Source organism: Triturus cristatus, chromosome 4_1 (genome assembly GCF_964204655.1).
Source record: "Triturus cristatus chromosome 4_1, aTriCri1.1, whole genome shotgun sequence".
Taxonomy (NCBI): Eukaryota; Metazoa; Chordata; class Amphibia; order Caudata; family Salamandridae; genus Triturus; species Triturus cristatus.
Window position 1 is genome coordinate 1,225,513,928 of NC_140585.1, and position 15,188 is coordinate 1,225,529,115.

General features: G+C 45.4%; 1 protein-coding gene across 1 annotated transcript in view; it reads right to left on the reverse strand.

Moving 5' to 3' along the window:
* GLI1 (GLI family zinc finger 1) overlaps positions 1-15,188 on the reverse strand; it is a 335,487-nt gene that overhangs the window by 14,064 nt on the left and 306,235 nt on the right. The window contains exons 6-10 of the mRNA XM_085654620.1: positions 12,210-12,317; positions 10,638-10,778; positions 9,975-10,124; positions 8,299-8,463; positions 2,235-2,477 (exon numbers count right to left, since the gene is read on the reverse strand). Coding sequence (XP_085510746.1) covers positions 2,235-2,477; positions 8,299-8,463; positions 9,975-10,124; positions 10,638-10,778; positions 12,210-12,317 — 807 coding nt within the window. The remainder of the gene's footprint in view (positions 1-2,234; positions 2,478-8,298; positions 8,464-9,974; positions 10,125-10,637; positions 10,779-12,209; positions 12,318-15,188) is intronic.

Sequence of the window (15,188 nt, forward strand, 5' to 3'; positions counted from 1 at the left end):
GGGCTGGCTGAACAATCTGTGATTCTGGGAATTCACTTATGCTCCCCCCTGCCTATGACAATGAATGTGTCATTGTGTAATGTAGCCGATGAGCACTTAAAGCGCTCCAATACCATCAACTGGTGTTAGTACTATGGCAAGAGGAAGGATGAAACGAGCGCTCCAATACCATTGGATCGTGCATAAAAAATAAAAGCAGCAACGATGAGGGAGGTAGTTGGGGAACAGTTCAAACAGGGAAGCAGGAGGGGATGGTGATAGGCAAGCAACGATGGGAGAAGGTGGGAAAGAGCAACAATGAAGGAGAATAAAAATACCTTAATTGAAGCAGGATCAGCGATAAAAACGAATGCAATGTAACTGGTGAGCACTTAAAGCGCTCCAAAACCCTTGTCTTATGTTTGTGCTATGGCAAGACGGAGAATGAAGCGAGCGCTCCAATACAATTGGATCGTGTAAAAAAAATAAACATATCCTGTTCTTCTTTTAACCACTTTTTAAGGAATGCATCTGTTTATGTATGTGTGCATGCATTTCAGTGGTATGTGTGTTTGTGAACAAATATCCATAGTTTACGCTCATGAGTTGTGTGTCCACTTGTATACGGGTATGTTTAACACGGGCGGGGAAAAGCAGGGGCGGGTAGAGTAGAAAAAGACGGGGGCAGCAGGGTTAAAGAGAAAAGCAGAACCACGGATAAGTGGAGACAGCCTGAAAACACAAGACCCCCTATGGAGTGCTTGAAAATAATTAAAGAAATAGCTCCTAAAACCGGGAGCAACGTAAGGAGACATTTACTTGGTCCATACGCTATAGGAGGGCCAAACACAAGAAAAGGGCATGACATATGTATGCCACGATGAATGGCATCAAAGAAAATGAGAGCGACATGCAAGTTTACCAAAGGTAGGAGATGAGCGGCCTGTAAGCCCATAGATAGAATACAATGCGTCTCTTCGAGACAGCTCATGCACTGTCTAGCCGAGACCTAAAAAACAGGGCTAAATGTGGTATTTTTTACAGCAGTGCCTGCCATAGTACCCAGGAGCATTATTCCTCTGCAGCAGTATGGATTGTTGTAGCCCATAGAAAAATCTCCTGATCTTTCATGACGCGCTAAATTTCTTCTAGGAGAGACAGGTTGGCCTGGTTCTGGATTCTCTAGCTTTTTATGGTAGCATGCATAGAAAAGTCAGGCTGATGCAGTGCCTGGGAATAATCATGAAGCTGGGATGATCACATTAGGTGAAAATCTGGGGAGGAAAAGGTTGGTTTGAATTCCAATTAAGATTAGCGGTCCCACCATCGTCAGCCTGGGAGGGCGATGGCCGTAGGGATCCTGTATGTGCCTCTTACTCTAAGTGCAAGCCAGGGCATAAAGGGTTGCATGGGACCCGTGTGTGCATGTGGCACTGTAGTACACAGCCTGCGAGGAAGAGGTTGGTTGGGATCTTGTATGCCTTTAGCACTATAGGCACAGAGCCTGGGAAGAAGCTGCATGTCCTTGGCAGTTTAGATCAGGGCCACTCGATGTGATTATGCGGCCGTGGCATTTTCCTCATAATTACGGATTTACTGCACTTTCGATATAATCTTTCATCTGCTGTACAATTTGCAAATTTTAACAAGACAATTGTTTCTAGTTCAATGGATCAAAACTTACTAAAAACGCTGACATGCATATTTCCGCTCCATGGAAAACTGCTTGCAAAGGTTAACTGGTTATCGTTTCAGTCATGTTGATTGCTCTATTTAGATGTTAAACTGGTACTACTGAGGTGTAATGGTCAGTGGCGTAGCTAGACCTTTGGCCGCCCGTGGTGGTCCCTGCATTTGCTGCCCTCGCGACGGCGGCAGGTAAGAGCGGAAGGTGGGGGTGCTTGCGATCCCTGCGTTTGCTGCCTAGATACTATTATACTGTTAACAAGTGTAAAAAGGATAAAATAATAAAGTAATACTGCCACAAATTGTGCTGCAGCATAATTTTCTTTTTCTTCAGCATAAATTGGTCCTCCCTCCCACATAATTTGGTCTACCGCTCCTGCATAAATCCAGTAGCCCTGTTTTAGGTTTAGGCACAGAACTTGTGAGGGAATGGATGGTTGGAATTCTAAGCTGGCTTGGTAGGAAAGGCTGATTGTGTTGTGTCTTTAGTAATATATTAGATTGCGCTCTTTTCATGGTCCCCTACATTTCCAAAATGAGCAGAATGCATAGTGTGTGTCCTTGCTTACCAGCGCCCCCTCTGGCACCATCAGTTTGCCCTCCTCTCGCCTGCCGTCCAGCTCCTGCTCTCCGCTAGGTCCTGCCAGGGACCTCAACCCGTCAGTTCCCCCAAGGGCTCTCATGATGCCCTCCCCTCTGTGCTTCTTGGTGATGTGCGCCTCGGGTCCGTGCACTGTCTTCACGTGCTTGCGCAGCGAGCTGGGGTCTGTGTACCTCTTGGTGCAGCCGGGGATCTTGCACACGTAGGGTTTCTGGCACAGGAAGAGAGGATGAGTAAGAGAGAGCATCTTTCCAAATAAAGCCATTATTTGCACTCAGATTTAAAAACAAGGCATCAGTAGCCAGCTCAGGCCAGGAATGTGTTTCTTTTTCGAGCTGTGTGGCTTCAAACACGCTACTAAATCACATGCTCTCTAGCATGAGGCTCCCTGAGCATCAGCATGTTCCCTTATTATATCCTGGCCACTTATGGCTCCCAAGTCCCCTCCACCAAATGTGCTGCAACAGTTTTCAGAGTGGGGGTGCTGTCATTCATCTAACAGAATTGAAGGGGTTGTGAAAAAGAGTCACACAAAGAATAAGTGTAGAAAATGTATTCAGTGAGAGAGTGAGAAGGGTTTAGTATGTAATTGATGGTGCATTTTGGAGCACATTGTTGCAAACATATTCCTAAAGTATGGTATGGTAGCACACTGTCCTGTACAGATATCACATTTTTCATTGAGATGGGCACTAAATTGGCACAGACATGCAGGTTTCCTGATAAAACTAAACAGTGCTCAAACAATAACGTGCGGAAATGGGTTTAATTGAATATTTCATTCATGCATCACCAAGTGTATTGATTATTTTTGATAGTATTACATTTTTTGTTTCCATCACATTTCAGAATTACAGAAAAAATGGGTTTATTTGTGCTTCCCTAACTGCTGATATATTCTGAAATATTTGTACAGTTCATTTACATATAGTTACACTTTATTGTGTATTACAAAAAAATGACGTCCAACAGCCTTTCCTTCCACATTCCCAGTACCCAGCAAGATCGTCATAGTTTAGTATACAAAATCCTATCACTTTACAGTTAGAGAAAGAAAAGACCAATCTCCCTTTTAAAATAATAGGCAGAAATTTGTCAAAAGACATTAGGCCCGATTACGATGCGGGCAGGAAGGGCTCCGACCGAGCCATTTCGATGGGCTCGGTCGGAAAGGAATCCAAATCAGTCTTCCGAATGGCTAACGACAGGCTCAGAGAGCCCATCCGCCATTCGGAAGGACCACAGTAATCCCTTGGCCGGCTCTTTCTGCCTGAGGGATTACGATGGCAGTTTCTCACTGCCTTTTTGTGCTGGCTTTTCTGGCACAAAAAGGCAGTGGGAAACAGCTTTGGGGCCCCCCTGCAGGGCCCCATGAGTGCAAGGCTGCTGAATGGCAGCCTAGGGGGCACCATAGTGCCCCCCTATTGGTGCCTGCCTCGTGGTGCAGGGATGAAATGCACCTTAGATTTTTGCTATGAGAGCATGCATTCTGTTCGGAATGCATGCTCTCATAGCAAAGTATAGGATTACGAAGGAACAAGGTTCGGTCACATCCTAATTCCTGGGCTGGAACCGACGACTGGAGGTCGTTCGGTTCCAGTTCCAGTGCGATGCTGGACGGACTCGGGTCTGTCTGGCATCATAATCAGCCCCATAGTCGGACATTTGAACTCTGTTCTTGAAAGCACAGCAAATGGGACAAGATAAAAACAAAATTTAAAGGCACCTATATGCTCATTAGCCTTCTGAACTCCAGGATGGTTATTTTGTAGCACCCTCCACTCTTGTTCTTTCAGCGCCTCCACACCCACTGTTAATATCGACAAAATGTATTCTAGCCTACATATATATTCAGTTATTCTAAAAATGGGATTTAGCTGAAGAACAGGTAGACAGTCACATCAGGCAAACCTGACATGTGATTGACTGTACTAAACACACTGGCCTGTCAGAAACTCTGAACTTTCATGAAATCTTCCGAAGATGTACAAATCCATTTTGCAGTCTCAAAGCCGATGTTTCTCAAAATCACAGGGTTTGCGACTGTAAAGTGGCTATTTGTTATGTATTAAACCCCATTTGTATTTTAGTAAAAGGTTACTGAATCACAACATGGGTTTACAAAGGCATAAAGAACTGCTGTTTGGAACATGTTTAGGGTGTTCTCTTTGAAATAGCGATTCATTAAGGGATGGATCCTTGTTTTGGGAGTGTAACCTGATCACAGTTTATTGGGAAGTAGGCGGTGGTCCTGGGGACCACTGCAAACTCGTAAACAAACTTTAAAAAAAAAAAAATCTTTTTAAATACAATTCCATTTCCTTCAAGGAAAATGGATTGCATCAAAAAGGAAAGTTTACTTTATTAAAGATGAGCTCATAGACATGCTAACCCCAGCAGGACACCAAGACTGTGATGGCATCCAATTGTAGTCACAAATTTGAAACTTGCCACATGAATATTGAGCGGGTCGGATAGAAGCCGACTAAAATTTGAAATTTTGTGAACCAACTTATTATTACATAGGTCAGTTCACACAATTCTTTCCATTCGCAAAACGTCAGTGCACAATTTGTAACCACTTTTTGTGGTTGAAAATTTCGGGCATCAGGCCCTTACTTCCTACTTCATTCTTCCCTTCTCTTTTTTTGTAAGTATTTTTGGACATTCCTTTGACGAAATATTTGATGAACACATCGGTTCAGGTTATTATTATTTTTTTAAAGGGAGGTGGGGCTCTGGAACAATAATGGATGTTTACAATTCACAGAAGCATTTCGGAAATAAAACATTTATATATTTTACTAATTAAAGTGAGTTGTATGAGGAAGGTATTTATGGCCTTGGAGGAGGGTTATCTGGAGTCTCTTGGAAACAGCATACTAAGGAATGCAGATCACAGATGGTTCATGGAACGTCACTGCCCTCGTGTGGGAATTTAGAAGTATATATATACCGAGTGATAAAACATGCGCCTAGCTAAGGGGTTTTGCTGAGCTTGGTTAGTTATCTAACGAATATTTAACCATGAACACAATTACTTCAAGCTCATTCCCAAAACAAACTGTAACCGCATCGTCTATTGGTAAGGAATTATGAGATGTGACCTGCAGAGCAATGTGTGTGGGAAAGGGTATATTTTCGGTAAAAATGGTTATGGGGCATATCTACAAGTTGGCGATAGTAAATTATCGCCGCTTTTGCGGGCGTTTTCGGCCAAAAAGCGGCGATAATTATATCGCCTAATTAGCAAGGTCACGCTAACGTGTGAAACCTTGCTTTAGCGCACGAATTCTTAACGCCCAGCTTTGCATCTCTAATGAGATACAAAGTGGGCGTACCTGAACTGACATGACAGGAGAAATGTCACTGAATATTTAATGGTGTTAATTCCTGGACAAAAACTTGTGCCCAGAGCCTTTCGATTTTCTTGAACGGTCTGCAGATTTCCTCTGCACTGCATACTTGATAGGGCTTTTCTGTACAGTTGTTCAGGAGGATCTCTTGGATTAGGATGAAGAGTGCGGGACCTAGCAATTAAGGGGCATATCAGCAAGGCGAGGTGATAGAATTTTATCGCCTAATTAGCAAGCTCACGCTAACGCGTGAAAACTTGCCTTAGCGCAGGAATTCCTAACGCCCAGCTTTGCATTTCTAATGAGATGCAAAGTGGGCGTTCCTGACCTGACATGACAGGAGAAATGTCGCTAAGCAACATTTCTCCAATCATCAAGTCCCACACGATGAAGCATAGCGGCAGGAAAAGTAGCGATAACCCCTGTTATCGCTACTTTCCTTATGCCTGCTTCAGGACTGACTTAGCCATGATATCCTATGGAAGGTGGATATCATGGCTAAGTTTGTGAGGCCCTATCAACAAGCTAATGCCACATTTCATGAGATTATCGCTGGGTTTCCAGCGATAATCTCACGTTAGGCAGTTAGCACTAGGATTTTTATCGCTTTTGAGATAAGCGTTGCTAATAGCACGCTATCTCAGCGATAAAAATCCACGCTAGCCGGCGATAATTATCCTAGCGCTAAGTGCGCTTAGCGATAATTATCACCGGTTGTTGCTGATATGCCCCTACGTTTCTTGGAAAAGGGCTAGTGCAACTGTGTTTCTGGGTTAGGGAATTTGATATTATCCAAATCGACAGCTCTCAGAAAACAGTCAGGTGATTTCATAAACTTTTATCCCAAGGAGCGGGCAGAGTCTAAACTGTGAAACAGTGAGGAGAGAAGATTAAATTAGGGTTACTCTAATGATCAGGGTTTGTATAGGTTTATGGAGCAGATGAGTCCAGATCATACTTGAAACACTCGACAGTGGAGTTTATAAACTTTTAAGCGTCACCGACCATTTTGGTCATTGTGTTTGTTACTAACCGTGAAATTCTAATCTTTTAGGCCGTTCCTTAACATTTACTGGGTTTTAAAATATTTACATCAAAATCGTTCGGCCTCGGATTTTCACACGTAGATTTCCACCAGGTGATTTAGAAATAGCGATTTTCCTCTTTTTGCAAAACACTTTGAGGGTTAAATATACCAGGTGGGTAATCTAAAATTGTAAACCAATGCAGTTTTCATCCTGTTGTACATTAACATCTATCCGGATTTGAGTGCAAGTTGCACTCAGTCCTGTGTTTGTGCAGACAAGTGCCAAAGGGACCTACTTTGTGGGAACTGCATAAGCAAACCACAAAGCCATGAGTAAAAGCACGCACAAAACTTCTCTACCTAGCACTTGGATGCATTAACCTCAATATTTTACAATTAGGTGTAACTCGGGTACAAGTAACACCTGCACCACAAGTTTTATTTGCATCTGGGTGTCTTTACTCCGGCTCCCCCTTTTCATACCTGTTGCAAAAGAACCCATTTTTTGCAATATATAGGTTTTAAATTGGTGTTTTTTTAACTATTGGTTTTTTTTGCATATTTATATAGCGCAAACTCGACCCGAAGGTATTGGAGCGCTTTACATAGCACCGTGCTTACATTACACATTCAGGCACGGGGAGATTAAGTGATTTGCCCAGAATCACAGGATGTGGACGCGACCCCGAGGCTCGAACCCTGGTTTCCAGCACCAGAGGCGGCAGCGCAGCCAACGGTCCACATCCTTTTTCAATGTGTGCTAGCACACATAGAAAGAGGAAAAAAGGAGGAGAAATAAAAGTATTTCTCCTCGTTGCACCACTCCAACGCCTCCCTTGAGGAGGTGTAGGATTCCCAGCTTTACAAACCTTTTTAAATCTATGAATGTGTCAGGTTCCATGGATGTTGCATGGAAACATCCACAGCAACACCCATGGAACACCTCTTTCACACAGAGTAATGCGTGAAATGGGCCCATATTTACAAGGCCATGAAAAGTCATGCATGGTGACTTTACGTGGCCTTGTAAATATGCGCAGGCACACTGTGCTGCCGGTTTGTGAAAAAAAGTGACGCACCAGCGGTGCTATGGCCTTGTAAATGAGGCCCTTAATATCTAATACTATTTGCACCTCTCGTCCTTTGGGTGATAAGGGGTAGTTTTGTTTAACCTCAAGGAGTTGTTGGGTGAATATGAATGAGTGGCAGGTGTCGCGTTAACAGGTAGACTCCCTCAAGCTCAATTTGACGAGGGATTTCTGGCTTGGCTTTTGGCAGCAGCTTTATGTGAGCACACTCACAGAAAACACATCTCTTGATTTTTCGGATAGTAAAGCAAGCAGGGTGGTAGGGTACCAGAATATTGTGGACTCAACTTCTTACATAAATTTAGTGTCCTAAATATCTTTTGTGAAAATATCAACCCCCTTGAGTTAATATCAGATAATCTACCCTCAACTTGACAGCATTTTTGCAGTTGCTATCTAGGAACAATATTTATTTCAGATTATATTTTTCCCGTCCCTTTTCTGACATACAGCCCAGAAAGACAGGGCAGTATGGCATAACAGGTGGAGTTCTAGGGATCCTGCTTTCTACTGCTTTACTGTTAACCGCCTCTGACATGGCGTGACCGGTCCACTCTGTACCTCATTTGAGTGGGTTCGGTTCTGGTGCTTAGCCCGGTCAGACGCGTTGGAAAAGGCTTTGTTGCAGCCCTCGTGCTCGCAGACATACGGCTTCTCGCCCGTGTGGGACCGCAGGTGGGTTTTCAGGTTCTCCAGCCGTGAGTAGGCCTTGTTGCAGCTCTCGAACTGTAAGACAAAACACAAAGGAAATGAGGCTGTTATGAGACATCAACATGGACGACAATATAACAGCTCAATAGTGAGAAGAGGGTACACATGTCTGTAGTTCAGATGCATCGTTGGTGTCCACAGATAAGAGTGTTGGGCCCATGTCCAATTTAACACAATAAAGAAACTAAGGGGCATATCAACAAGGGCTTTATCTCTGCTTTTTTGGCTTTAAAAGCCAAAAAAGGAGAGATAAAACTAGCGCCCTATCAACAACAGGGTGCTAACATGCAAATTTGCATGTTAGCACCCTTTTACTCTACGCTTCCCCTTGCATCTCTAATGAGTAAGAGTAAGCGACATTTCTCCTATTATCAAGAATGTCGCTAACCATGTTAGAGACAAAAAAAGCAGCGCTAACCGTGGTTAACGCTGCTTTTTTACGTCTGGTATTTTTCTGACTTAGCCATGATATCCTATGGAAGGAGGATATCATGGCTAAGTTTGTCTGTCCCTATCAACAAGGTAACATGAGATTATCGCTGGGTTTCCAGCGATAATCTTACGTTAGCCTGTTAGCGTGAGGATTTTTATCGCTATTGAGATAAGCGTTGCTAATAGCACGCTATCCCAGCGATAAAAATTCACGCTAGCCGGCCATAATTATCCTAGCGCTAAGTGCGCTTAGAGATAATTATCGCCGGTTGTTGTTGATATGCCCCTATGAAGTCTAAAGATCTGTTTTACTCCTCTGCAATCCGTTTTTATCCTATAACCTTTTTTTAAATACCGCAGAGCCGCTTAAATGTCCACCACCTGAAGGATTTTCTCGCAAGCTTTGTGCAGCTTTAGACCATGGACAAGATTACTGACTCTTCCGAACCCCACTGATGTTTCGAAGGCGGAGTCCTGACAGAAAATCTCCAGATTTTCCTATAAAGCAGCCTAACTGTGAGATTCGATTTCTACACTGTAATCTGGCAAGACCCTTAGCTTCTTGGCAGCAATGCCTTCTGGATAAATGTCTTTTGATAGGAGTTCTACAAATTCCTTAAACCCAGATTTTATATTTATGCTTCTTTAGTGTCCACAGTATATGTCAGTGGGGGAAAAATATCGTCGGTGTTCCCACTTAGTTTCCACTTAGTTTTCCCGCTAAGTTTTCCTGGTTGAGGATCTCTAATAATAATTATTTTTTTAAATATAGTGTACTCCAGTAATTTCTATACACTGTAAATTACATTCACTAATATTATATTGCATGGTTGCTAAATTGAATAGCTTTTTTTGGCAATATAACACCCAAGTAAGCATGAGAGGTTCAAACTCACGACTTGCAGATCACGGCGTATGTCCGCGATAAGAGCTTAGCCTACTTAGCCATCTATCGGCTTATATTGGCCCTTCTCCCTCAGTCACGCACTCCTCCCTCTCTGGATTTATTCTTTACACCCTCATTGTCAGCTGAACCTAGTACACACCCAGTTGTGCGTCCCCTTGACACCTTGTCACGACACATGGCTACTCACCGTACATTTGTGGGGTTTCTCGCCCGTGTGCCTGCGCATGTGGACCACAAGCATGTACTGCGCTTTGAAGGGCCTCTGCTCTCGCGAGCAGTCCTGCCAGTGACACACAAACTCTTTCTTTTCGCCGTGGATGTGCTCGTTGTTGATGTGCTGGAGAGGAACAGAGCAGAGGTCAGTTGTTCGCCTTCTGGGATGAGGAGTTGCACTTGGACCATCGGAGAACATTGAAAGAAAAATTATGGCTGCCGAGATTTATACTTCAGAAGGTCTGGGTATCATGGCCATCTGGCAGTAGCTAGGACAAATAGGGTCAATCCTTCTCCTCATGCTGATAGTGCTTTGATCAACTAGCATGGTGGTTCAATTAACCTCCTTGTACATCAGTTGCAAACATTTTGTCTTTGGCCAGTTTCTACTACTGATGAAGGGAAATGTGATGCCAAAAATGTAAGGTTACATAGAGCATATTAAAGTTTTTTTTAAGGGACAGTGCCGCATTTTGTGGCCAGATGGCACCCATGTCATATAGCCAATTTTCTAAAAATCGATTCTTTAACATGAACATTAACCGACCACATTAATATCTTACTCAAGAGCTGTAATAACAGGACAGGTACTCTTGCTCTTCAGTATTTCCCCAAATACCTGAGGGTAGAAACTCACATGCACAAGCTGTTCCTGTAGGTCGAACTCCTTGCTGCAGCCTTCCCAGTGGCAGTTTGTCTCGTACACCACGTCCGCTTCTAGTTTTCCATCCTCCTTATCGAGGTCATCCCGGCCATCCAGCATCCCAAGCAGAGGGTCCTAGGGAAGAGCAAAACACGTCGTCAACCATCAGCAGAGAGCATTAGTGAACTGTTGATAAGAGCATAGCATAGACCATACACTGTAGGGCAAAGTGTGCTTCCAACACTGCCCCTGAGTGCACATCAGACCTTCACAGTAGGGTGAGGGGTCTTCAAGTCCATGCTTGATAAATCCTACGGCTCTCAGGTAAGAGTGAAATGTCACCTAGGATTCTTCTAAATAAATCTGATAATAGTTTTTAAGAAACAAACCAGACTTCCCAAAGAAGCTGCCAGGGTTGCTGATAAAGTTTTAAAAAAATCAAAAGAAATTACTTAGGCTAAGTTTCTGATGAAAGAAAAGCCTCACCTTTTTTACCGTGAGTAAACACTATGCAGTGCCTTGAGACCCTTACGGATGAGTAGTCGCATTTTACAAGCCACTTGATTGATTGATTGAAAAGCGATTTTAGAACACTTCTCTACACCCTAAATCGATAGGACTGAAAACTTAGCAACTTTGTCAACATCAAGTAGTTTCATTCACCTTTGGAAATTTGAAGGAGGCAGAGTTTCTAATACTGAAATTCTACTCTGTGGCCTCAGGCACTTGTCCACCACAGCGCTCCTGTATGAAGGCCTTATTTAGTATGGGCACCAATCCATATAAAGTCTTCAATTACTTACTGGCACCTCCAGTACTCTACGCCCACATTTCCTCAGTCCAGTCGTTATAGATTGAGGTGAATCTTCTTCACCATACAGGCACTCCTTTGCCATATACCTTGTCATCAAACAAGTTTAGCCTCTCATACACCCTCTAGTGGCCGTATATTAAGACCATCTACTCTGAAGCCATCCCTACTTGCACTCACGCATCCGGGTCTGCCGCTCTCAGTGACTATGTTGGATTGGGAGGCTCCTACATAATGACTCAAAGAAGAAAGGATGGACTGAAAGTTATGGAATTACAGACAAGTAGTTGATACATTATCATCCACTTCCTCTTTCCGGCCAAAACGGATTAAGTAGTGCCTAGTATGCCTCTTAGCTGGCCTTCTCAGGTACATGCCCACTCCACACAAAACCACACAGACACTAAACTGATGCAGCACTTGTGCCATTAAGCAAATCTTTGTGAATTCCATTCAACTTCTCAAAGATACTCCAGGATCTCTGGGTGGTTCCCCACATCATATGAGGTTAGCTCCCCACCGAACACTTACTACAGGATAATAGCCCGCACCACTGCACTGGGGTCACCAGTGTCCCAGATCACTTGCAGGTGAGAGGGCACAAAGGGGAAAGGGCTAGAATTGAGCCACATAGTAGGTCTAAATGATGCGGATCCGCAGTGCAGGCGATCTAGAGCCGACTTGGGACAACATAGAGAAGTGGACACCGACATGTGGGGCATGAGGGAGAAGGAACAAGATGTGGATGGCTTCACCTGTGTCCCCGTGGACGCCGGGCTGGAGACGTCCCCCTCTGACCGCTCCTCCAGACACCTCCCATTTAAAGAGTCAAGACCAGGAGTACCTAGTGGCTCCAACTTCATCTGCAAGGTACCATGAAAGGAAAGACAACAAATTCTAATAATTACACAACCGGATTAATGCACACATCCTATCTTTCCACAGCTGTGGTATCGCTATAAATTAAATAAATCAAATCAACAGGAGAGGAAGGGAATACTTATGGAGCCACTCTTGGTCCCCTAGTGACACATAAATTAACAATCAACAGAAGAGTGATTCCCAACTAAGAGCGTTGGCACGAGGAGTCATGCCTGTGTTTAAAAAGATCCCTCACTCACCAACAGTGGTGGCTGGTGACATTTGAAAGTGGTGAGCGTAAAAGCTTGAGAAGAGTGCCCTGAGGTGAGGGAGCGACCCTGAGAAAACTCTTTTTTTAGAGTGGGCAAATGGTAAACTTTCAAGCAAACGTGAGAAAGCAAGAAGGTCAACAATGCACTTCTGAGTTTCCACACCTCCACAGCTCCTCTCTCATCCACTACAGACTCTGCTCTCCCCCAGCCGCTCTCTCCCTCACCTCCAAGCCTCCACTCTCCCTCCAGTCTCTCTCTCCTCCATCTTCAAGTCTCAGCCTCTCGCTCTCTTCCACCTCCAAGGCTCCGCTCCCTCTCAGTCTCTCCCCTCTCCACCCTCAATCCTCTGCTCTCCCTCAGTCTGTCTTCCTCCTCCTCTTCCAAGCCTCCGGTCTCCCCCAGCCTCCCCCTCCTTCTCCTCCAAGTCTCCAATAGATGAGCCAGCCAAGGCCAAATGTAGACTTTTCAACATTTCAAAGGAACCCACAATGGAGAAAGAAGCAAGAGCCCTACAGAGGCACGAACCCTACAGAGAGTCACGATCATCATCCCTACAGATGCGAGCCCTGCAGAGGCACGATTAGCAGTGAGATCCGGCGTCGCCTCTTCTTCCCATTTGGCCAGGGTGCCTGAGTGTCTCTGTTCAGTTCCAGATGATTGCCATCAGGTGCATTCATTCAATGCAGCTATACTACAGCGCCGAAACAACGGCTCCTAGAATGCACTAGGCTGTCATATTGAAACTTAAGCCTTAAAACACGCGGCTCTGATGATATAGAGCCAGGTGATACCCCCAGTTAGTAGCACTGGATCTGGTTTAACCCCTCGTAAGCAGGACAAGACCCCCCAAAACTGCGACGCATGAACTGAAGTACTTTTAGCCTCAACTCCGGATATTGCCCTGCGTTTGGCTTCTGTAAATTCTGCGAGGGGGCATTAATTGTCACAGATGCCCCTGCTGCAGGGGCAATCTTCACACAACAAAACACAGGGTCTGGTGTGTGGTGGGGTTGCTATGGAGAAGAAGGGCGGTATCACCTGGGTGAGAGAAGCTTGGCACGAGAACGTAGCAATAGAACGTGGCTCGAAGAAGCTGATAAAACACTACAGGGACGTTAGAGGGGCCGAAGAGAGGGCGTAGGGGAGGACAGCCAGGTGGGGAAGGATTGGAGCGAGAGCATGAGACGGGCAGGTGAGGTAGGACAGGAGAGATGAGAGGGAGGGACAGGGAAAGCCAGAGAGAGGCGGGAGAAGCAAATAGTGTCCCACGCCGATCCATGCTAACGAAATCCCTGGCAACCTTATTGACTGGCAAATTTTATCACTGGCGCACTAGCCCCCGCCGTTTCACTCTCACTGAGCCAAGAGACAGCTGCTGGCAGCCCACTGCTCTCCGGCTCTTCAAAGCCCCATAACACCCCATCACACCCTGGCACTGGCCGGCAGCTCGGCAACCTAATGCCTCGGAAGTGCGGTCCTAAGTGCTGAAGGGAGAAAGTGTAAGTGTCCCGTGGATCATCGGAAGGAGAGACTGCGTCCCCAGTCTGTGTGGGGTTAGATGACAGCATGGATGGAGGGTCACATGCAACTTTAGTAGGAAGAGAAGGGCTTAGAGCAGCCGCGGTCGGCATGCCTGCGGGAGGGAGGGGAGGTGAAGGGGGTATAAAAAATTAAAAATGAAACACCTTACTGCCGGTTACCGAGCCGCCTCTGCTCCTGGCTGGCCGATCGGGTCACGGTAATGGTGCAGCGAGGTACCACTCCCACGTGTTCCTGCTGCAGCTTCCCTCCCCTACACAAGCCAATCACAACGCTGCAATGGCAGCTTTGTGATTGGTGAGGCGCAGCAGAAGAGCGCCCCAGCCGGGCCATTTTCTCTCCATAGAGAAAAAGGGAGAGTGGGCGGTCCTTCTCGAGGACAGGGGGGGAGTGGCTTACCCACTGTTGTGGGTACTGACTGTTTGGTTGGCTCCAGGGCCGACCAAACAGTCAGTACCCACAACAGTGGGCAAGCCACTTCCTCCCTACCCTCGAGCAGGACAGCCCACCCGCCCACCCCCAACCAGGCACTTCTGCTTTCTCACAGTGTGAGAAGCAGAAACAAGAAATGGTAGTGGTAGAGAAAGCAGTGGGGCGACGCCCAAACGCCCCTATGGAGGAGCAGCCGCTGCTCACCAACCTAGTTTGTGACATGCTTCATGTCCCCCAAGGGGTCCTGAAAGATGGGTATCACCAGGTGCCATACGGGCATCTGGCTTTGGCATATGTGTGACTACAAGCCACCGCCCCCGCTAGGATCCATGGTGTAAGATTCCTCTACACCTCATAATTGTCTGGCTTCTCTAAGTTTGCTGAAGGCCCACAGTCACGGTACGTTTTGCAGTGTTTGAGTGTCACAGTTGAGGGTGCGCCTTAGCGTGTGCATACCCCCGTGACTCTCTGGTCCTGACGAAAGCCTCACAAATTGCTTACGGAGGCTGAAACATGTAGACTGGTAATTGCACTTTCACAACCAGTTTTTACATCCACTTTCACTATTTTTTAACCTTGCCTTACTTCTCCTCCAATAAAATTTAGTTGGGATAAGTAAAGACAATTTTA